The 24,791-nt window shown below is 38.2% G+C and overlaps 1 protein-coding gene across 4 annotated transcripts in view; it reads right to left on the bottom strand.

Moving 5' to 3' along the window:
• Positions 1–1,275: 1,275 nt before the first annotated feature.
• The window catches only part of TRPS1 (transcriptional repressor GATA binding 1), a 222,415-nt gene continuing 198,899 nt past the window's right edge, over positions 1,276–24,791 (bottom strand). For 3 of the 4 annotated variants that reach the window (XM_075085637.1, XM_075085634.1, XM_075085635.1), the window contains exons 6-7: positions 13,898–14,020; positions 1,276–8,455 (exon numbers count right to left, since the gene is read on the bottom strand). In XM_075085637.1, the coding sequence (XP_074941738.1) occupies positions 7,394–8,455; positions 13,898–14,020 (1,185 nt within the window). In that variant the 3' untranslated portion in view covers positions 1,276–7,393. The remainder of the gene's footprint in view (positions 8,456–13,897; positions 14,021–24,791) is intronic. The other variant, XM_075085638.1, reaches the window with a different exon arrangement.

Raw genomic sequence — 24,791 nt, forward strand, 5'->3', positions numbered from 1 at the left:
TTTCACTGATGTTCTGCTGTTTCATTGATTTTATATCCCCACCGTCAAGAAAATTTTATAAAGACAGTGTCAAAGTGAAAGTTACTTTTCCATGATTCATAAATAAATAAATTTGTAAAATAACTATCCCGTTTCTTCTACTGAGTTTAATATGGAAAGCACCCTGCTTTCCCTTCATACAGAACAACGCACACTGCTTATTCATTCTGTCCATTTTCTTCTGCATCAACACCTATTCCTACACATTTGGGTTTTTTTTTAACTTTATGCATTTATAAATCTTCTTTGATGAGGGTCAGGACCTGCTACCAGCAGATGGATTACCTTTTATATTCTGGGTCTGGCTGTACCTGGGACAACAGAGTTCTGACCTACGTTAAGATATGGCAGTAATAAAATCTAAATAGGAAATAATCAAGGACACTGCTGCTAGAACAAGAAGTCCCCAGAATCTTGGCACAAATTTAAACCGCATAATCACACATTAAAACCTAGTCACGATGTCAGTGTGCACTTATATGAGCTGCTTACATGTAGAGCTGCTGTTACAAGAGGAAGGCATTAACACCGTAAGTAGGCTACACAAATAGTAGAACCACAAAGGAAAATTTGAGGTCATCAGCTCCTACAATTATGAGCTCACATAAGTATATGGAGACAGAAGTGCAATATTAAACACTGTTTTTAATTCTGATTAAAGATAGACTGCATTGGTCAGGGATAGTTTCATAACAAGAATGTAAACTTGAATTAAATCTCGTTATCCTCAAATGACGTTCTTAAAACAGGTGAAATATTTGATTATTTAACTCTCTTTCTCTGTACATATATTTAAAATTTCTCTCTATGTATATATGTATATCTCTGTATATGTGTATCTCTGCATATGTATAGAGTTTATATATGTTGTTGCATATATATACAGAGTGTGTGTATATACAGTCTTACACAATGCATATAGACTAGCTTTTGCATTTAGTATCTTTTTCAAAAATGGATAAAGATTACGCATAAAGTTGACATCTCTAAAACTGGTTCCCCCTCCCTTTGAAAGCTTTTTCTTTGCCTTTTTTTTTCTTTACTACAGTTATTATTTTTATTAATCTCTGGAAATCAAAAAGAGACTGAAAATGCATAGGGTCCGCATCTGAACTCACTGGAAGAATGAATTGCAGGGGGAAGTTATTTCTGGCATGGTGCTTTTAAAATTAAGCTCTAGAACATTTGTACTCTAACATTATAAACACATTTTACCATTTTGTATTACTTTAAAACAGCATTTTGTATGAGAGTGAACATCTCTCAACCATGGAGATGAGACAAAACCTATGAAGAAAGGAAATTACAGCATAATGGAAACGATGGCTGGGAGCCATACCACCCTGGGCTATGAGCTCATCCAAGCAGAAATGCCAAGCTGAGCTGATTCGGTCAGTGCTTCGATTCAGGACCTCTGAGGAAACCTCTAAGGTTGCCAGAGGAAGTGGTGGTGGCAATGTTGTAGGTGGTGCTCTCTGTTCTTGAGTCACCATTGGGTCAGTAACCTGTGAGATGGGAGCAAGCAGGATTTCCTGGAGGAGTTGTGGGCATGATGTGAAACCACGATCCTGAGTATCAGGGATTAAAGACCACCATGGATTTTGTGTGTGAGGTAGACTTGTTAACCCTGGGGTGCTGATCACATTTCAGTATCAGCTTTTCTTAGGTACTTTCTCAAAGTTATGCCAATATTTGCTCCTCCTTGGGGCAGCTGAATAAAACCAGTAATGTAATGCCAGGCTGCTGGCATATTACAAGAAGTTCTTTCCCTCTAAATCCTGTCAATAACTTGAATGAGTTTTGGGTCACATCTAGAGTCCTTAATGTACAAGGACTACAATAGGGCTAATCTGATTTTGAAGGAGTTCCTCTCCTTTTCATGCATTTACTGTTTGGGCAACGCTGCCTTTGCCTTTCAGCCATAATCACCAGCCGTTACTCATAGATGCTCTCAGGCCCTGTCATGCCCTCAGAGCAGCTCGACTCCAGATTGTTTTCCTCCCCAGCCCCACAACAGCGTAGTGACATTATGACATTACGTTCTCCCCAGAAACAATGACATGAATCTGATTTATAACTGGTGGTAAAACTTTATTATTCAAGTTTAGATGTAACAGACATCTTTGCTGCCTGAAGATTGTTTGCATAAGAAATACACCAAGAACATGTTTGTGAGTAGAAATGAACATGCACTATGAAAACCAAAAAACAAAACAAAACAAAACAAAAAACCCAAAACAAAACAAAACAAAAAACACAATCCATGTGTTGTAAGGACAAAACATTAAGAGCCAACATTCTAGAGTCAAATCAGGGCTACAAGTTTAATGATGGTTTTTTAGCAACATGAAGTAATTCTTTATGAAGTACTTTTTTTTTTTTTTTACTTTTTTTTTTATTACTTTTCCTGCTGGTGAATTTTCTATAAGCTAAATTTACAATGGCATTTTGAGATGTTTCCTTTTCTCCTGTTCTCCTTCTACATAGAGCTCAGAGGCCAAAATTATAGGAATGGAAACTGTGGTTGCTGTTATGATGTTTATTCTAAGAATTTTATTTTACCAAGTGTACTCAAAAACTAAATGAAACTGGTATTTTTCTGGCTGGAAGCCATTATGTCATTGTCTTTTACCCTCCTAAAAGAGGTAAATTGGGGTGTATGTGATTACTATATAGGTAGCATCTCACCAACTGCCAGCTTTCCAGAGCTGGCTGAATGAAATGAAATTGTGAGGAAAAGGGTAGGGAGGAATCTTATTCTGGGGTGAGGAAATTATGTAAATCATTCTACTTGGCCCATCTTAACTTTATGGAAAAGTTTTGAAGGGATTTCTCACTTATCTATCACATTTGGGATACGTTGACAAATTGCTCGCTATTCTTTGCCAAGCATAACTGTCTCCACAGAAGCAGAAGGAAATAGATCTACCCTTCTGGCTGAACAGAAGTGAACTTCTAATCTCTTTGGCTTTTCCTGACCAGTATTAGGAATTAGCGTGTTAAGACAGCCAAGAAAAATCAATACAGGAGCAAGAATGGGAATATATTTAGACATCCTGGGCAAAAAGCAGATGGTAGACAACATCCTTAGCACATAAAGCAAGTAGTTATGCCTACAAAGCAACACTGTCCAGTCCAAAGATGGACTTGAAAGTCCGTCCCTGAACCGAGGACTAATCAACTAATCCACAACTGCCAAATCAGGTCTCCCCATTGCACAACCATTACGTTTCAGCGCTGTATACAATTAGCATCAGTTACTTTTGTCTTGCTGCCCCTCCATCTGCAAAACTAATCCCTCACCCACAACACGCCTCAACCTCTTGAGATGTCTCTATGTTCCCTCTCTTTAAAACTGTCACAATGCGTAACAGTACATTTTCCAGGCAAAACCAAGATACAAGTACCCAGTGGTGTCCACTCCCCCCTGCCCCCCCGCCCCTTTTGTGGATGGTTCACAAAAAATTAAGGGGGGAGTTTCACCAGCACAGTGGCCATTAGGTGCAAAACTTCTTTTGGAAAGCATTCTAAGTTTAGCACCTGAATGCAAACTGTGCTCTGGAAAATCTTCATCTCCCACTGCGTTAACCTAGGGGGCAGCAGCCACGAAGCGATAGCTTAGAGACAGTCCATTTGCAGAAGATGCTGCATGACGCTTCCTGCTGCACAGAGCGTTAATGGAAACATTGTTCCTGTTCTGCAACCTGATTAATGACAGGCACCACAAATCCTCTGGTTTTGAACCATCTACTTATTTTGTGGTCCAATCTGAGATATATTTTAAGATCTCAAACCATTCCTTAGTAAGAGAAGAACAATACCTTGAAGAGACTGGCAAGTTGAGAACGAAGAATGATTCTTTGAAAGTTTAATTTTTACTGCTGTAAGTTGATCAAAATGCAGTGGGTGCAGTAATTACCTGTGTGTGCTAACATTGGTTTCTACCTGAGAGTTATTAAATAAGATTATTCTTTTTCAATGTCAGGATTTAGTTTTCTTGTGATTAGTATCCGTTGTGAGGGGGTCTGGAGGAGGGATGGAGTCACCCCTCTGTTAAGAAAAAAAACCTGTGCTCCCCCCACCCCAATCAAAGAGAACAAGCTACGGCAAAATCCCATTTCTTACAAAGCAGAAATCTTAGAACATCTCAATATGTCATGGCAAGAACAGTGAACTTTTTTCAACTTTTATTTGCACCATCTAGGTGTTCAATATTAATATTCAAAAATCTGTCTTGTTCTTTGCACTCATAAGATTTCATTTCTCCTCATCCCCAAACCCTGATATACGTGTATTTCCTGTTATTGGCCTCTGCTTCTGAGTTTAGCAAGAGGCGTTATGAAGTACAGGGTGGTGCTCAAGCCTTATAATGTGCATGTCCCCCATAAAACATTTTGCCATGAAGATGCAGCTTCCATCAATGGAGAAGCCACAGGAACTGGTAGGTCTTAGAAGAAGTAAGTCAAACCAGTAACTACTGATAGCCGGCAGGCAGCTACCTCTGAAGCTAATAAAAATCACTGCTTAGTGAGCCTAACATGTTTCTTGGAAAAGCTGAAAAGGACACACACTGGACCCTGATGTAACAAAACGAGGGCAATCTATTTCAGTCCCCACAGAAAAAAAAAAAAGAAACAAAAAATTACCCAACAAAAATAAATCCACAAAAACCAAGTCAGAACTTATTACTGGAGAACAATAGTAAAAACATAACCAGACTTTGTCCGGCACTGGTATCAAGCAGGAGATTCATCTAAAAATAGAAGAAGAAGAATGTGGCCCAATATCCTTTGCTAACCTAGAACACTATTGAAGGGTTATAGAACTCAACCGTGAACAGATTGAGCGGGACTTTCCATATGCTGCTCACCCGTATAGAAGCAATGGGTGGAGCAGGAAGGAATACAAGCCTAATGCTGAACAATAGCCTGCCTGTGCCTAAAAAATCAGAGAAACTGTGCAATAACGTTTCATCTGTGTGAAAATGTAACACATAAAATACTGCCAAGGTCAGCAAGACCTTTGGTGATGAGCTGTGTAAGTGCTTCTCATGCATGGTGATATTCATTGCCGGCTGCTTTAGGCACATTATTTTTCAAGAGACTATCAAAGTGCTGAACATTTAGGCCAGTTCCTCCCTGGTTTTCCTTTTGCCAACCCCTATAGACATTTCCTATCACCTCTCCTTTTATGTTCCACCTCCCTGTCTATCTGGTTAAGTATCTTATAAGTGCACCAAATTCTAGAAGGGAGAGTGGTGGAATTCAGGTAAGTTAAATACAAGAACTTTTTTTTTATGATGCTTTAGTTTCAATTACATGAAAATCTGAGAAAGGCGGCATGTAAGTGAGATCAGAATAGGACCCTTTACATATAATCTCAAGTGAGGACTTAGTCCAGAGATATTTTTATAGAACATTTTAAAAAATAAAATGCATGAATGGAGAAATAAAAGACAACATAATATCAGAAAGACATTTTAAACTTCATTCGCTGCAACATTCGTGAACCAGTTGAGCTACACCTGCCATCCAACCATAAGGAACTAAGACCCTGCACTGCGAAAAAGAAACAAACCCAAACAAAACAAAAAAGCAACTGCGTAATATTGTAAAAATGGAGTGCAATGCTACTACAGAATGCAATAAAACATCAGCGCTGCATCGTCAAACAGCACTTATCAAAATAATTTCTGAAATGTTTCTTCTGAAACACAGACAAAGCAATAAAAAGAGGATATATGTTTATCATTTTAAGCATAACAATGTGAGTTAAGAGCTTAAGAATACAAAAGTACTTGGAATGAATAGTGCTACCCTTTTTTTCCTAAGTAGGCATAAAAATATTTTCATTTCCTTCTTGTTTTTCCATACCATTAATATCAACAAATTTCATTCATTTCATGTTATCGTTTACAACTTTAATGCACACACACAGAAAAAAAGATACCTACTGCAATAGAAATAGTTGCTTCATTACCTTGTTTGCTACATTTGCAAATGTAAACAGCGAGGCAGAGCCAGAACTGACTCTAATGCATGATGGAATATCTTTGTTGCATACGTACACTGTAGAAAATAATTATTCAATATGTCAGGCACCATTATTTGAAATGTAATACATTAATATTTACTAGAAAAATAAGGTTTTTTCTATTTGTTCTCCCAACTTCTTTAATGAAATAAGTTAATCTGACAGTGCATCCAGTAGCTTGTAATATCTTCTACATCCCTGTGGCAAAATAATAAACTACTGGTTGGGACACTATAATGAAAATGATTAAAGTCAGTTCTTGTACACCCTTGTAGCAAGCATGGAGGCTCGTCTAACAGCACCTTTAACCAATTATTTAATATTTAGTTATTTAGCCCTATTTCCCTGAGCAGTTATGCTGAGGAGCTTTCCCTTCATGGATAGTTTTTACAAAGCTTTAAGTATTAAAAAGTACTATGAAGACGTTTAATGCTACTTAGCAAAAGCTGGTATAAGTCTACTGAAGGGATCGACTGGTATGTATAGCAATGTTAAGCCTGTGGAGAAGTAACCTTAGACTTTAAGGTTTAGAAATGTAATATATTAAAAATATATTAAAATAAAATACAGCAGGTTACCTTGTTCTATGCAAATTAAACCCGGGGTGTGGCTTCCGTGTTAGAGACTTCACTTGCACGAAATGGTTTTCCTAGACTAAAGTGTGCCAGAAAGAATGTAGTGGTAAAATGGTAGCTAAAAATCAGCTGAATCTGAGAAACATCTAGATGAAATTGCTGCCAAAGCTTTGAGGACAAAATGATCCTAAGGCATGTTGTAGGGCAGAAATTAGCTCAAATTAAAGAAAAGAAAATGACCTTTTAACATCTGTGTATTTAACAAGTCTAGTTCTTATATACAATGTGCATATGTTCACTATACCCCTGCAGCACTATATACATATACACATCTTCACACTCTTGCCAGTTATGTCTCTTACACAATAGCAAAGGTATTAATTGTCCGGTAAAATTTTCTCAAGGTTATTTCTCATGATTCACTGTATTCTGGCTAGCTTTGGTGGGCCGTGTCCCATATAATTATCTTCTCCCCCTTCTGGCCACCACCCAACTTTTTTTTTTTTTCTTGGTAACCCACTCATTTAAAAGGAAAAAAAAAAAAAAAACAAAACCAACCAAAAAAAAGGGAAAAAAAAAAGGGAAAAAAAGAAGAAAAAGAAAAAAAAGAAAAAAACAAGGGATTTAATATTGGATAAGGCATGCTCTCTATATGAAGTGCTTTATAGGTCTTCACAAGACATTACAAGCTATTGAATTCCCATCAAGGAAACCTATTTCTGTTTAATTGTGCTAAGTGCTAAGGTTTACTCTTTAGGTTTTCCATTCTTTTCAGCTTGTGCATTGTTCCTGTGTAGGCCCCTCTGGATGTGAGTTGTGAAGTCATACTTGTCCGTGCAAAGATGCTGGCATATGCTGCACTGGAAAGGGCCACTGTCACCATGGCAACTCATATGCAAAGCATACATCACTTCATCCAGAAAGACAATGCCACAGTGCACACACTTGGTAGAAAGTTCATCTTGAGTACTTCTATCAACTTTCTCTGTTTTTACTACATTCAAGGGACCTTCATTTTTTACATTTGGTGGTGCCTTACTCTTTTCCTTGGAGGCACCATTTGCAGTTGGCCCAGGTCTGGAATGCTTTATCGCCAAATCTAGAGGAATGTCATTGTCTGATCCGACAGCTGAAAAATGAGGAGGCAGATTAAAGGTGGGATAAGGCACATAGTTTTGGCAAGGATTTGGTAGGCCAGGCACATGACTCAAGTAGTGTGGATTCCCAGGAACAGACAGCTTATATTTACTCCAGAATCTCAGCCAGTCAGCTTCACTCTGAAAGTCATTGTGTACAAATGGAAGTCCAAAAAGTGGGTACTGGTATTTTTCAATAGGGCTTCCAGGTGGTGAATAGTTTGGGTGTTTCGCAGGTCTCATGTATTTTTCTATCGGGCTGCCTCTCTCTGAGCTTCCTTTCCCTTCTGATATCGATGAACTGTTTCCTGGGTCTCCAGTACTTTCCTGAGGACTTTTTATCTGAATGTGCAAAGGTTGCATCCTTTTGTGAATATCCAGAGTTTGGCTGACCAGTATTGGCTGCTGAGCAGAATGGCTTTTAGTCAATGAACCTGGGGCCTCATATTTACTGAGATTGGGAAGCTGAATTTCTCTCTGATGACCTTCAGGTAAATGATCCTCTGACCTCCTCTCTAAGGGGCTTCCATTGACTTGTTCCTCACTGCTACCCCTCTGCTGTTTGTTTAGCTGCTCAGCCTGAAGTGCCTCCGGGTTAAGGCGCTTTCTTGTTCGTCTCCTAATGATCTGCTCACCATTGTTCTGCTTAATGATGTTTAAAGGCCTGGGAGTCTGCATGGAACACACACACAATGAACAAAAGGAAAAAAGAAAGACATATTAAATAAATCTGCTCGACCACACTCGCACAAATTTATCTTTTCTTTTTTTGAAGAGCTATATCATGAGTTTTATGGGAATTACCAAATTTCAACCCAAATGCCGGTTCCTGGCCCCTCATACTAAAAGTAAACTATGAATTGGCTTGTTTCATCAAACTAAGTCAACTGCCTTAGCTATACTATACCTGTTTACTTAGAAAGGCATGAAGTATCCAAGCTGTCAAAGCATTTATTACCCCTTACTCTCGAAAAATTCTGGGGGACATGTGCTGAAAGTGGGTGTTGAGAGCTGGGGATAAGGTGGGAGATGCATGGCCCTATGCACCAGTCTTACTCTATGCAACATGTCATCAGAGCTGGTATCAGGCAGGGGTTTGCACAGACCACACTATGACAGGAGTTGAGTAACACTTACCTCGATACCCACCCTGCTTTGACACAGATAGAAAATGCAAGCAAATACAGGGCCACCACTGCTGTCACCTAGGAAAAGGGCTGCAGGTCCACTGTGGTGGTGAGTGGGATGACGGTGGCTAGGAAGGGACTAAGAAAGATGGAGAAAAAAGCCCAGGAAAACTTCTCCTATGCACCAAAAGGTCTACCTGGGACTTTGGTATGGACTCCTCCCTGCTTCATCCCTACTGTGTTTCTTTATAAACATAACTGATGTTGTGCTACCAAGTCATGAGTGAGAAAGGCATCCCCTGAAGGTGGGGAAAAAAGGGTCTATAAAGAAAAAAGCATCATGGAACAGCCAGGGGCAAGAACCAGGTGAGGACTTTGTTTCCATTTGCTACTTCCCCATACCAGCTCAGGGTAGGTGGCCTATTTCGAGGAGAACTTAAAATACTTCTGTGTGAAGGAAAAAAAAATAGTACAAGGACAGACATCAGCCAGGCCTCTTTGAAAGGTCCTCAATAGGAAGTCAACGCTATGTGAATGAAAGATGGTGCTGTAACATCGGTATGTGTTGCTCTACTGGGCAGATGTTAAAACAACAAAAACTACCTAAAAGTCATTCAGTTTGGTGTGCTGGCAGTTGCCATTTGTCTCATCCAAACGCACATATAATCCTGTTTTGGTTGGAGGCCAGAAAAGTGCCCCAACACAGTATTCCACTTCTATGTTTATTTGGAAATTTTCTTTTTAACATTGTTTTAAAGTGCAGATTAAATTTTGGCGTACAGTCAATATCCAAAACAATTTGTACCTTGAATGTAACATAATTTATATATTCATAACATTGAATTTAATATAAAAATATCCAGAGCTGGAAGAGCTCTCGCTCTATTATTTGTAGAGATCTAGTTTCTCTCTTGACTTGCCATCTTCCTCTCCTCTTTCACCTATTTATTTCCCTGAGGTTGGCTTATTCATAACGCTTAGCTACATTTTAGGCAGTGCAGCTACTTGTTACGGTTTTACATTCTATTAAAACTCTGAATCAGAAGACATATACACTTTGATTTAGATTTTTAATAAGCAAAATTCAAACTTAGCAGAAAAACAGCACTGGAACCAGCCTCTTCAAACAGATCAAAGCTGAGGCAAAATCATGTTAGATAAAATTAGAATATTTTCTATGTAAATCCTGTGCAAATAAAGTTTATCGTTTGCAGAATCAACAGCCAACTAATATGCATAAGCATATACTCTTTATCACAAGCTCAGTTAATTTCCTCACCTTTTTATGGCAATTTTAACACTGTCATACTGACATGCTGTGTGAGATATTACAATATTGTTGACGTTGCTCTTATTAAACTTTTATTTATACACTACAGGTCATTTTCGTATGGCTTCTGGATAACCTTCCAACAGTTTGGAAATACTTTTAGTCTTACTCTTCACGCTACAGTTACGAAGTCTGATGGTGGAAGTAGTTAAAAGAAACATCTTCATACCTGTGATTAAGGACCCTCACACACTTGTTTGCAGCTCTGGCTCTTCAAAGTGACATGCCATTAGGAGTTAAAGGCTGTAGGTCCAACCTAAAAGTTCTTCACTATGCAAATGATTGTACTCAGATATCTGACTAGTCTTTAGCTGATTAAAACAGATTACTCAATGGAGTAAAGCTACTCACATTTTCCGTATTCATAGTAGTACGGTGCAGATATTCTGTGTTTGGTTGCAACTAAGGTAGACAGAAAAGTTTCAGGTCTCTTCTTGATTTTCAGTGAGGCATTAAACTTAGAAGATAGTGGAAACATTCCCAGAACTCTACTGTTAAAATGCCCTATGCCAGATTCTTAATTATATGTTATGCATAATATATTGGGCATGATCACAAAGATTTTTCTGCCATCTCTTTATCAACTGGCAATCTTCCTACACCAAATATATGAGCAACTTTAAAAAAGAATCACAAAATTCAACAAATAGTTCATTAAATTATTGTGATTAGAATTCCTAGGTACCATGGGAAATTGGAGTGATCTCTCCACTAGAAGATCACGTATGTCTAATTCTAGAATAATTTGCTGTAACTCCTCAGTGAAGTACTCCAAGGATGTAGCCAAGGAATCACTATGGAACAAAATCGAGTTTTCCATGATCGAGTTAGAGCTATTAAAAATGAGGAACAACACCAAAATAATAACGGTCAAACTCATGATTCTGGGAATACAAGGCATATACCTTTCTCTGTCAGCGAATGTGAATATGGCGTGTATATTTGCAGTGAACTGCATTTTTTTCAATACAATTTTTTAATAATTGACTGCAGGAATATTATCACACATTTCTTAACATAGTTGTCTGCATTAGAGGAAAGAAATGTGAAAAACTTGGCAAGTATAATGTAAATGACCCCTAGATAGATTGAACATTTTTGAAAATACGTTGAAAAATTATTCAAGGGTATCATAGAAATGGAAATGTGACTTATAGCAGAAATCACCACCATGTTAACATGTCAGTCACTATCACCTAGTAGCACCTGACAGACCAGAGATTTTTCTTTTTATTAAATGCAAGTAAAAAAGGGACCTTAGAGCTAAGTGTATTATACACATTATTGAGTTAATGAGGACAGTAGTTTTAGATAGTGATAATCCGATCAAAAGGGAGCTATGAAATGTGCAAACCTACTATAGGTGAATTTACTCACCTGTGTAACGTAATTTAGTTTTAACAGGGTGGCTCACAGAAAGGAACAGTTCTACTTGAATTTTTCTACTTGAACAGCTCTACTTGAATTTTTATACTTTCAGACATTTACCTAATAACTGCATCATCCTAGACTCTTTAATTCAAAAACATACATGACAATTACTGTAATTTTTCATGAAGATTCATGTATCATCATGTAAATCAGATTTTAGGCAGACAGATAAAAGAAGCTTTCATCTTTCAGGTGTCAGTCTAAAGACTAAAGGTCCTTTGCATCGGACCGCCCCAAAGGAGAGATTTGTTTGATTATTTCAGCCTCCAACTTACAACGGAGTTGCTATTGTACCACAGCAGAGTGGAAGCTTAATTAAATTCTTCACATTTGTTTGGTCAAAGTTCAATTGAAGATATTAATGTCAAATGTCCACTGAATGACAGCTTATTGCCATGCTTGAATAGTGGAGCTAAAAGATAGTGTCAGCTTCTTGCTTCCTATATGCATAAAATAATGTTTGACATTGTATTGATGATTATTATGGTTGGAAGCACACTAGTTTGTTCCTACTGGTTTATAAGAATGACCTGTGCTACGTGTTTGAATTCAAAACTGATTATTGTAGCTTTTATCTATTCAGTGAGTTATACTAATAATCATGGTAAGGTCCAATACTTCAGAAAAATGTTTAAAAAAAAAGAGAAAATGGGTGCTGTGAATGGAAGTTCTACAAATAACTGGACTTCAATGTCAAATTAACTGTAAAAAGCCAAACTTTCTTCCCTAAAAATTTTGTGGATGCTCACCACTGATCAATTTCCTTAAATTAGATATCATAACCTGAACTTTGAGAGATCTCCAGGAAGATGAGACTTTCAGCAAGACCTGGCCAAGATGCTGGCCAGGGATCATGCATTAGTCCATCTTCTCCCACCCAGATGCTCTGTGACTGGATGGGTTGTTCTGAAGCTTAAAGGCAGTTAGTGATCTCAGCTTGACAGCACATGGCGAACAGAGCTAATCCTTCAGAATGGCGATGGTCTTGCTGCTTTCGAAAACTGGAATCTTTTTCTTTATTAAGTGGGCTGGACAGGATCTTGAGAAACAGGATGGATATATGGCCTGTACACAAGACCAAGGGCAAAGTTCACAGAAACTACTAATTGATTTAGAAGCTTATGCCTCAAATTTAAAGAGAAATGGGCATAGGCACTTGGGAGTCTTAATGCATTTGAAATATAGTTTCCTAAGTGGCTTTTTGAAAATGGAATTTCTGGAAAAAAGTTTTTAAAAATACACACTCTCAGTCACAATATAGATTTCTGATTTGTGCTCTAAGCCTAAATTATTATGTTGCTGTGGCAAACTCCCAAAGGCTGCCTCAGTTTCTATTTCTGAAAAATAGTAACACTTTTTAACTTCATAGGCATGTTGTAAAAATAAATTACTTAGAGTCAAATCTTGGTCACCTGACTCTCCTATGTGCTTCTATTAAAGATAGCAGGGATAATATTTAGCTAGTGGGTCTTAACCTAAAAGGTTCTGAGCATTTTGGCACTGATCCAAGGAAACACTTAAGCATGGCTTTCCTGGACCTGGACCAGAGCATTCAACATCTTTCAGGACCAAGCCAAGTGTTGATAAGATGAAAAGCAAGATAGACAGTCCATGATTATTACTTATTCCCTCCCTGATCCTGAGGGATGGTGAATCTTCCCCTCAGCAAATGATGAGTGCCATCAAGTGACTAGCCTCCTTTGTATTTCAGAATCCTCCAGCAGACCATAAGAACTGTATAAAACAGAACAAAAACCCCCACCATCCCCTATCTCTAGGATATTTACTCTTAAGAATAAAGGGGGGAGGAGAAGTGAAAGAAAACAAAAACCACAGCAAGAGATATTTTTGATATAGATGTGATGTCTAACTTTAAGAATATTTTTTTTATTACAAACATGAGGGCTCTTGAATTTAGGGAGCTTTCATCACAACGTATTATATGCCTTCAAATGGAATTCCCAGAAAAGAAATAATGTTCCCCTTATTTTGTATCAAAATAATTAAATTCATCACTGGTGATCTCAAACACGTCTACCCACAGCATCCCAGCCTGTTTCATAATGAATCACATCTGATCCCAAAGTGACCATACTGCAAAACCCTGTTAGGAAATTAACTGCAGGCCAGGGAGTGGTACTAATCATACAACCAGACAAGACCACAGCTGCCCAGCTTAGCTGTATAACCCCTTTTTTTCTGAACAAACCAGTAAGTTCTTCCTACCGAGTGAAGCTTCTGGTAGAGGCCACACGCATTGCATACATATCCACCATTTGCATTCTTTCGCCAGAGAGAGGTCTTTGTGGTCAGGCAATTGGCACAAAAAACACCCGAGCCTCTACGTCTCTGAAATAGGGAAGAAAAAGAGAAAAAAAAAAACCACACAGAAAAAAAAACAGGTCAGAGGTGAGTCACATGAGCTGCGGAGTTAGGACAAATCAACACAGGAGTTTTGTCTCTAGACTGGCAACAATGACAGTATAAAACCACACTGCCCATAATGAGGTCAGGTTCAATTGTGCTTAATAGGCACCACTGATTTTCATTATAATTAACCCTAGAGTGATGGATGAGGTGTGTGAAACACCAAAGCCTTTTCAGAATAACAGCTTTAACTTTTTGAACTTCAGGTTTTGTGCATTTAATGATGGTTTCTAAACAGCAAATTCTGAAAAACCCCTCTGGAAGCTGACAGAGAATATTCTGTAAACTTCTGATTTGTTCATTGCATTTCACATCAGATTATTTCTTTTTTGCTTGATTTTAAAGTGTGATTGGTAACAAGAATTCTGAAACACCAGCATTTCAAATAATCACAGTTTGTATCTACATCATACTTATTCCTTTAACAGAGATTATACTTCAGTAATTGAATATATGATATTTAGTTCCAGTCTTTCCCACTTACTTCTGAAATCAGTATAAGCTACCATATATTTCCCACAGCCCACCAAGAACAAGGAGTAACCTCTGCCAAACAAATAGAAGTACAGTATTCTTAATGAGACCTCTTTTGAACTTCACCCAAAACCCCAGAAAACACTGTCTCATCGATGGATAGATTTATTTATTTTATTTTGGTCAGGCAAAGAAAGGCACAGTACAACATTCCTAAATGCAAATTGATTTTTAACCAGACTGATCTGTGCATTCATCAGCTTTCATAATGATCCAGGAATATTTAAAAGTAGACACGTTTATGAGTATTGCTCGTTAAATTCTTTCTACAGAGTAATGATTTCATTAAACTTCTCATTTAAACAAAAGTCAGGCTGTGTTTGTGGGCTCAAATACTAATAAGCAGGAAATGGAATTCTTTTGCTTAAAATAAAATCTGAATTTCAACTCTGTTCCCTTTTTGTAAAGGAAAAAAAATCAGTAAGAAACCTTCAGCATCTAAGATAAGAATGGATGAGTGCAGGGGAAAGGAGCCTGGGTGAAAATTAATTTTATTATAAATTAAAAATTACTAACACTATAAGTCAAAATTTCAGGGTTTCATAAAATTTAAGTAATTTATTTAACTTTAGTCCATACTGTAGAAGACTGGTGTTCATGCCAAAAAAATACAATGGTTATAATTGTACTCTGATACATTTCAAATGGAAAGCTTTCTGCAGACATAATTTTGGCTTCAAGACTGGAACACTTTCTTGGCATTGAAAGGGCATTTGATTCATCGGGTGTTTCACAATGTATCACTAAAAAGACCTGGTGAGCAGCCAGTTCCCTATAGGGTAATTTTTCCATCCAGATGCAAGTGCTATCAGAGGCCCTCGTCAGCTAAACTAATTATGATCTTGCATTTGCTGATGCCTGCTCACTCTAACGTTCGACATCCTCCATTAATCATCAATACAAGGAAAATGAATGAAACGTAAAGAAACGAGGGCTGCTAAGCTGCACAGCCATAAAAATCTGAAATGAGTGCAATAATTTAACAAGATTGGGGAAATGTTTTTAGTGAGCACAAAGTCAGGCTAACAATTGCCCTTTTAAACCAAGAACACAATTTCATTAGTACAGCAGGTTGTGCTGCTTTAAGGTGATACAATAAAATTGAGATTTCATCAAGATAATCTCTCTCTCACCGCCTTACATCATCCCCTACTTTGTCTCTTAAATCAGAAGCAGTAATATACTATGTTTTTCTCAGTTTGACTGGGGTAGAACTAAATGGTAGCTGATGTCCTTCAGCAAACATCTAACTAGTTGTGTATATGAGATGAGATGCAGCTCACTGTGAAGGCGCACTCGCCTACAAGTAAATTGAAGTTTCTATTCTTTTTGTGGTTGCATATCCTTGCACAACTTCACCTAGCTGCCGAAATATTTTCCATAAGAGTACAATAAAGTTTCACTAGCTAACTAACCCCAATTTGGTCTACTTGGAGGGTGAGAAGTTTCCAAGTGGAAATGACTGTGTATGGCCAGGATTCAGATACAACTGCAGAACTGTTCCTTTCCATTCCTACTTTCTGTCTGCTGGCCTATGGCTTCTTGGTGTGGTGTATTAACCAAGTGGAGTCTCAATCTGAGTCAGTCTTTCCACCCTTTAATTTCTGTTTTGTTCCCTGAGTTTGGGAAATACCCTCTACAAAGTCATGGAAAGCTTTAAAAACATAGAGAGACTGGTCTAGTTCATATGCTGCATTTGTACACACCTGAATGGTGACAGAAGGTGTAATAACACTGAAATCTTCATTCAATGCTACGGAACTAGTGTATATTTAAAACATTGAAAAAAGTGGTTTTTTTCTTTCAAAGAATGAGCTGATTCAAACTGGACATCAGTTGCAATGAAATAATATTATGACTACAGCTGACAACAATCTACAGAATACCTAGTAGTAGCTCTATCTATCAAAACCCTATACTTGTACTTATTTAGTACTTTCAAACTATTCATCTGTCTAAAATTTTGAAGTAGCCCAGCTAAACATCCTTCCCTAAATTTAATGCAAAGTGTGTAAATTCGTCTTACATGTTGTTCTAAGCATTGCATCTTATCTTTCTTTGTCTGCTTTTATTTTTGTATTATTTAAGGACCCTACAGAATAATCAACAATGATTAATCCCCTACCTAAGTGTTCCATCATAGATTACATATACTAATGAATTAAGAATTAAACCACCTCTGGAAAAACTTACATGCTGTTACTTTGTTAAGCTTTTTGGTTATGAAACAGCTTTTTATAGGGGGACACAGAGCTTTAGAACGGATTTCCTGGGGTAAAAAAGGACTGTGGCAGAATTGGACTAAATATCCTTCTTTTAAACCAGTACAGTTTCTTAAAAAAAAAAAAATAATAAAAAAGAACAAAAACCTAGGCCTTTACTTCCCATATACCAAGTTTTATATAAACGTTATCAGCCAACAGAAATTATCTGAATTTTTTTTTCTGCTTAATTTTAATTAGCATTGATACTTCTTCTGCATGAGCCTGTTTGGTTTGCGTACTCGGCATTTGTACTAGTCAATAATAATGGCCAATATTGTCGGTTTTCCAGGTAGCCTCGCAAAGGAACAGGCACTTGAGCTCCAATCCAGCAAAGTCTGTGCAACAGCTATGGCCCACAGCCTCCATAAAATCCAGCCATATGCTCAACTGCTCTGCTAAGAACCACCCTAGCTAGCATTTTCAAGAAATACGTTATGGAACCTTTTGCTCTTTTTCAAATGTGAATGCATAATTATCATAGTAAAATAATGTCTTATGGTCAGTCCAGAAAAGGTAAGTTGGCATAACTAGTTGAGGGAGGGTTTGCACCACAGATATAAAGGTTTCAGTCTGCATTCAATGCCACTAGCACTAACTGGAGTTATCCATGAAAACTTCCTACACATCCGTTGAAGAATAAGCCAAAATGGTCTAAATAACTAAAATATGTATGCACTAAGTCAAGCTTTAATCATCTGGAGCCTTATAACCACTACATTACAATCCCAAATCCTGAAGGGGCCAGTGCAGTGAAGAGCCTGTCTCTATTTCCATTCCAGTTCCTAGGTCTGGGCGTTTAATATCACGGTTGTCTCAAATCACACTGGGCTGAAACTTGGCATGTGTTTTTGTCAGCCCAGATGTAACTTTTTTCTTTTTTTTTTTTTTTTTTTTTTTTCCTTTGGTACTGAAAACTTTATTTAAATCAGTTCAGCTGTTTATAATTTGGATTTTGGCCAAAACTGGGGGGCAGGGGGGCAGAGAGGATTTCAAGTTTTTCAGATAACTTTCTAACAAATCTACAGTCACAGTAGCTTTGCTTGGGGGAAAAAAAGTATGCAAACATTTTAGTATTTTAGTAGTAGCGAAGCAACGAGTGGATTATTATTTATATGTAGCTAAGCTATGAAAGTTTGTAATTATTCACTGAACGTGTATTGCAGATCTCTCTACTGTTTTCCCTCAGTAAGAACCATGCTGAAAGCATGTAATTGCATAACAACCCTTGATATGCAGAGTATTTACTCACATTTTTTATGGTTTCATATCTTGACCATTTCAAATTGAACAAGTCTGAAACTTGGTATACACATTGTCAAGCCCGACTGCCTAATTTTTTTTTAACTCCTTGAATGATTTTCACTAGTTTCCAACAAGTCATTGAATCAAGGAAGTTATTAGTAGTGCTTTCGGCTAAGCATAACAAGTAATTCACTCAGGCACCTTGACAGGATCAGGCCCTTGTTTTTCATGAAAAACTGCTATAGATTTAAAAAGATGACTGCAGTTTACATGATTTCAAACTTTATAGCCGTGTAGATGTGTCATTACACTACACAGTTATATAAACAATATTTTAAAATGTACTGAACTTTCAGTTATTATTTCAATGGAACTTCATGTGGCAAGATCTATATTGTAAAAGCATAGCCGAAAACACTGCTCAGGAACTGTGGCTTTTTAGCTAGCTAGACTAAGCAACAGTGCCTGACACTCTGCTAGTGCCAAATACATCCTGTTTTCAAAATTTCTGCCAGAAGATGCTTTTAGAAACTCAAATAGGCTCCACAAGCGTCAGCCAAGCATTTTTTCTTACATCACCCTCTTGGTTTGGACACAACAAAACTTGTCTTTTTGCTGATTACTTTCACTTCCCCATCACAAAATGATGATACGATGAAGCCTGAGCAGATTTTTTGACCATCTCTGTCTTTCCTACCCTATGAGAAATGGAGCAGACTGTTGCTCCAGAACACGAGGTGCAGAGAAATGATAAATGTTACCCAAGAATAAGCATATGCCTGACTTATTTCCAATGACAGAGCTGGGGACTACAACCATACATGCTTCACTGAAAAAAAAGGCAAAACGCTGGCTCTGGATGCTCTCTGGCAACATACATGGGAGGTCCAGAAGGGAGATGCCAGGAAACCTGCACGGGCTCGGTTCAGTATGAGCCACGTGACGTGCTGTGGAGAGGATCAGTTGTAAGCAGCTGGTCTCATACCTGCAATCATCAGGCTGCTACCACACGGTTCAGAAAAACAGCGTAATGCACTCATGGTTACATCTGTATATGTCATGTTTGCACTGCCGTGAGTATTCAGGAGTTTCTAGTTTCACACCTGCTAGGTCTTTCCAAGTATTGTCCTCCTTAAATGAGGAGGTATTTAGTTCTCTGAGTTTCGATGAGGCTTAGATTAATTGTAGTTTAAAACCTAGGCAGCAAAGCAGCATCTGGATGTCAGAGTAAGCACTACTTTTTGCTGTTTAGGATGGGAAAAGAATCTTTCAGCCCTCATTTTTTTGGCTGCAGAGGCACTTAGACCTCTCTGAATGTGTTTAATCAAAACTGCTTTCTCTCTCAACTATGAAAACAGCCACAACTATGCCCCTGTAAAGTTTCACATTTTAAAATTTTAGTTGCTAAATGAAAAAGAAAGTCATTGGGTTTTCTTTCCTTTATAACTTGGACAGCTTTCAGGAATAGACAAGGCCCAGCAAATTTTCAGCCCAAAGCATAAGTTGTCAGAAAAAGCAAAACACATAAGCAGAGTGTTAAAGTAGAAGTTGTTTTCAACCGTAACTATGAGTTAAAAGATGCCTCTTGAAGTCAATTTAATGTGCCAAATCCAAACTCTTCATCTAAGACATTTTCAAGAACAATTACATTGAAGAGCTGTATTTGAAAGACAAATAAGAAAGAGGTTAGGAAAAGCAAGGTAGGAGGAAAGTAAAAATGCCAAGAGGAAAGTTAAAATTACACACCTAATTCATATAAAAACTTTAGTGGATTTTTTAATGCCCTATTGTGACAGCATCTTTTTATGATATATGCTGTATTACAAACTTTTAATGAGAGGAATCAGGGGGGTTTAGAGAGCAAAAAAATACCTCAGACAGTAAATTAAACATTACTACTAGCTCAGCCTTTCAGAATCCCACCCCCAATCCCTTAGGGAGAGTAAATATTTTAATGTGCAAGTAAACTGTAATTATTTTTTATCAGCAGCAAAATTGCAGATGAGTAAACTTTGTCCCAGCATTTGTAGCATTTCCCTGCATTTTGTAAAGCTACCTTAGAGACAACGGCATTCACTGCTCAAAGGAAAAAACCTACCCTGAAAAACAGGCAGCGAACTACAATCTCTTTGTGTCTTACTAAGCAAGAAGAATTTAGTAAAATATTAGTTTAGGATGTCATGATTGCTACCAAAGTAAAACAATGGCCGATCAAAATAAATGATTAAATTAAGAAAAACACAGCCGTGCAGGGAAGACACTAAATCACTTGATGTTGGATCTCTTCACTGCTGCCACCTCCTCACCCTTATTTCCTCCCGCAAGCTACAGCTGACCCAACCTTTGCCACTGCGCTGGAAGGGAACAGGCTTCGGACACCCACCTTTGGCCAGTGCCTGAGCTCCACAGGCAGGAATTTACCATCGCTTTGATCATCTGTTAAGAGCCACATGCAACCATGTGATCACATCAATAATCACAATACACTTTACAATGACATATTAATTTTCATTCTTTTGAGCATTTATTGGTGCAAATTATGTAGTTCACAGCCTATCTCCTTGTTAATCCAAACAGGGATGGAAGGCAATTTCACAGTTTCCCCCTCAAGTTCTGTAGTGGCACAAATATAAAACAATAAAACTTTTTCTGCAGGTGAGACTTCCTTGCCACAGTTAATGGTGGTTGATTTTTAAACACTGTATGTTAAAAATATATGTGATCTTCTGTTGGGCCAAATACATATACACAGACTAAATAAATACCCATATACATATTTATGGTATGAGGCATTTGTGATAAACACTGAGAAAATATTTTCTGGTGGAACTATATGTTAGTCTGGTTTGCAAAGAGTTAAATATTGACTTAATCATTCTACACAAAGTACAATTTTTTTTTTATAAAGCAGTTTCCTTCAACCATCTTTTATTAGATATAATGTATTTTTAAGGTCTTATCCTTCAACTTGCACAAGCTGATCATCCTTAAATCTCTTCCAATGCTTTAAACGGCAGCTACAACACTATGATATGATCTTGCTTCTGGTGTACTTTGCCACTGACCACCAGCAGTGCAACGCAGACATCCACAGAGGCAACCCAAAAATTAATGTAAAAATGTTTATTAACACCAATAGGAAAAAAAAGCAACCTGGAAACCTGCATTTCCTACACAATAATGATGTAATTTTACAGCAACTGAAACCTATTCCAGAGAAATAGAAATTCTGTCTCCAATAACTCATCGAGTCAATTACACAGGAAAGTACTGTAATGGGCTGTCCCCCGTCAAACAGCTCACGTACACGACTTCCTTCTCAATTACCAACTTGTCTGCATTGCCATCTGTAAAAACGAACGCATACCTTGTGCTGCCAGTTTCTGCTCTTGCACTTCCATTAGTGGAACTGGCTGCAGCTGCTCAAGAAGAAAGCCCTGATTGTCTTGGTTTTTCCCCGATGTAGCACCATTTTTCTCCCTTCCTCCTGTACGCTGACTGAAGGTGCCGTGTTATCTCTGCTGAGGTGTGCCCATGAGTATTTAAACTACAACCCACCTAAATTTGTGTCCTGTTCTCTTTTTTCAGTTTATCATCTAACACAGTAAAAAGCTACCAGCAGCATCTCTCAACAGCTTCACCAGAATTATGTTAGTATTGCAATAGGTTTTATCCATCCTTTTTAGTAACTGCTGTAAAAATTGCTAAGTTTCTGGCTAAACTTCTTCCCATTTTTCTAAATCAGCTTTACAACTCAGGCAATTTTTAAAAAGTACTTATACCATGCAATCAAAAATCAGATTAATAAAAGAAGTCCAATTTAGGAACAATACTGTTACAAAAAATGGTTAGATAGATGCATTAGTGTGCATAAGCGGGACAGAGGGAGCCTGGTTTGGGAACTGCGAATCTTGTGCCTAAGTAATATAAACCTTTCTCCACTAGCACTTTCCTGAAACAGTCACGCAGCAGCTCCGATGCTGAACGGCTGCCTGAAAACTCAGCGCTCATACACACAAATCGCTGCTCCTTCCCGAATGCCGCTTCCAAACGAGCTCAGCCGTTGTTAGAGAACAAATCTAAGTCATTACGAGTCTCTTGCATTTTTTCAAATTAGAAACACAACATAAACAGTATAAAATGTACAAAATTAGACTCCTCTTCTTCTGATCAGTAACTGGATAAATGTACCATCAGAACTAAGCACAGTGAAAGAGACATCGAGAAAACTGGAAATGCTTCTGACTCTTTCATTTCTTGGCATAAGGCAAAAATATCCAAGCCCTGCTGTCTCAAACAGGGAATCTAAATCAATAGTTAAGACTTTGCTATAAACAGACCCACTTTCTGAGATAAAGAGCCAGTTATGAAGGTGTCTAAACATGGAATTAGGTGCTTAAGTTTAGGCATCAATACCAGAGGATTTATGTTCAAGAAGGCACCCCAAGTATCCCTTCTTTCATGAAGTAATCTCACTCATCAAATGAACAGATAAAAATGGAGCAAAGATACATCCATATTTCCTTAAACACCCCTAACTTTGACATGGTAGAATAACTAGAGTGCATTTGCAGATCTCAGCTAAGAGCCCATATGTAACTCTACATGTGATAGTAATTGAGGGTCCCAATCCCACAAGTGCTCTGCTGTAAGCGTGAGCACAAAGCTGCTGGAGTTCTCAGCTTCTGGCATCTGTTCCCACTTCCACAGAAATCAGATGGGCAAAATTAAGTTTTGAGGAAAAAAAAAATCACAGACATTTAAAAAACATTCCCTGACCTTATTAAAGTCCACGTGATCTCTATTTATATAGAAAACGGCTCAGAAAGCCAGCAGCTGAAAGGAGGAACTCTCATTTGTAGATTTTGGCTGAGGGCTGCCAAAATCAGCAGGGGAAAGGCTCCTCAGGGGTAAAAATTTCAAAAGCCATTAAGTGTCTTAGAAGATTCAGTCCCACTGCCTTTTGATCACCTACATCCTCCCAAATTTGCACCCCAAAACTGGAAAGTACCCTGGAAGAATAATTTCTAATTCAAATTTATAAAATGAGGATCTAAAGTTTTCATAGAAGTCCTCAGGACTCAGAGAGGAAATGTCAATTAGGTGTCTACTTCTTGGTGAAAACCACTGAGGTAACATTTACCTGTTACTTGTACTTTTAAAAATTCCCCTTAGGACAATTAATTTTAATTAAAGAAAAAATATAGCAAGAAAATGTTTCATACGGGCTGCTATAGCTTATATACTTGTTCAGGAACTGAACTATAATTTGAGTCTCACGCAGTCCCCCTGAGAAAGCTGTTACTAGGGTGGGTTCCAAGGCAGACTATGTCCACCTAATATTTTCAATGCACTTAGGACTGCAGACCCACTGCAGATCTTGTTACATGCTATTGCTAGAATGGCTTCCATTCAGAAAAACCAACATTTGCCAACCCATACCACACAATTACCATAGTTATTTCCTATTGTGAGCTTAGGGAGAAACTGTGGTATCCCAGATACCACGGTGTGGTAAATATTGAAAAGTAGTGGCCTTTTTATAATGGACATTTTCATCTAATCCAATCCATTCCAAACACTTCCATTTAACAAGACAATAAGGCAGAGTCTGTGTCTGAGTGGTTGGTTCTAACATAATCTTCTTATTCTGTCTTGTGATCTCACTTTCAGCAAAAAATATTTGATGGCTTCCTTTTTGATACCTTTAGGAAGTAAGAATGGACTAGTGCTGTGATCAACCTCTACAGCCATCTAGGGAGATGTCTCCTGAAAAAGAAAAGGGAAAAAAAAAAGAACCAAAAAAACCCCCCACACCCCCTTCATATGTTTTAAAGGTAACCCATCTAAAAGTGCCAACAGCCTCCTGGGCTGCGCTGGGCAGAGCGCTGCCAGCAGGTCAGGGGAGGTGATCCTTCCCCCTGCTCAGCCCTGGTGAGGCCACATCTGTAGTGCTGTGCCCAGTGCTGGGCTCCCCAGTACAAGAAAAACATGGATGTACTGGACAGAGTCCAGTGAAGGGCCACAAAGATGATTAAGGGCCTCAGGCATTTGTCATGCAAGGCGAGGCTGAGAGCTGGGACTATGCAGCTTGGAGAAGAGAAGGCTCAGGGGGATCTTATCAGTACACACCTGATGGGGGAAGTGAAGAGGATGGAGCCAGGGTCTCCTCAGTGGTACCCAGTGAGAGGACAAGACGCGAAGGCACAAATTGAAATACAGGAAATTCCATGTGAATGTAAGGGAAAAGCTTTTTTACTGTGAGAGTGGTTGAACACAGGAACAGGTCACCCAGAGAGGCTCTGGAGTCTCTGTCCTTGGAGATAATCAAAACCTGACAGGACACAGCCCTGAGCACCCTGCTCTGGCTGACCTTGCTCTGAGCAGCGGGGTCGGACTAGATGACCTGCAGAGCTGCCTTCCAGCCTCAATGATTCTGTGAAGCTTTCTTCAGTGAAAGGCTATAGATTGCTTGGTACTTCTTTTGTTCTATTAATTTCTATCCATTTTAGCCTTAATTCCTATTCAATTGCCTTGAAAACTAAAATATTTTCAATTTCATGGCTATAAAAGTATTAATTAAAATAGACCAGCATCACAACTGAACGTTACAGATTGCAATCTATAAAACTGTACAGCTACTAAAGATGGAG

The sequence above is a fragment of the Phalacrocorax aristotelis genome, chromosome 2, assembly GCF_949628215.1.
Source record: "Phalacrocorax aristotelis chromosome 2, bGulAri2.1, whole genome shotgun sequence".
NCBI classification, from domain to species: Eukaryota; Metazoa; Chordata; class Aves; order Suliformes; family Phalacrocoracidae; genus Phalacrocorax; species Phalacrocorax aristotelis.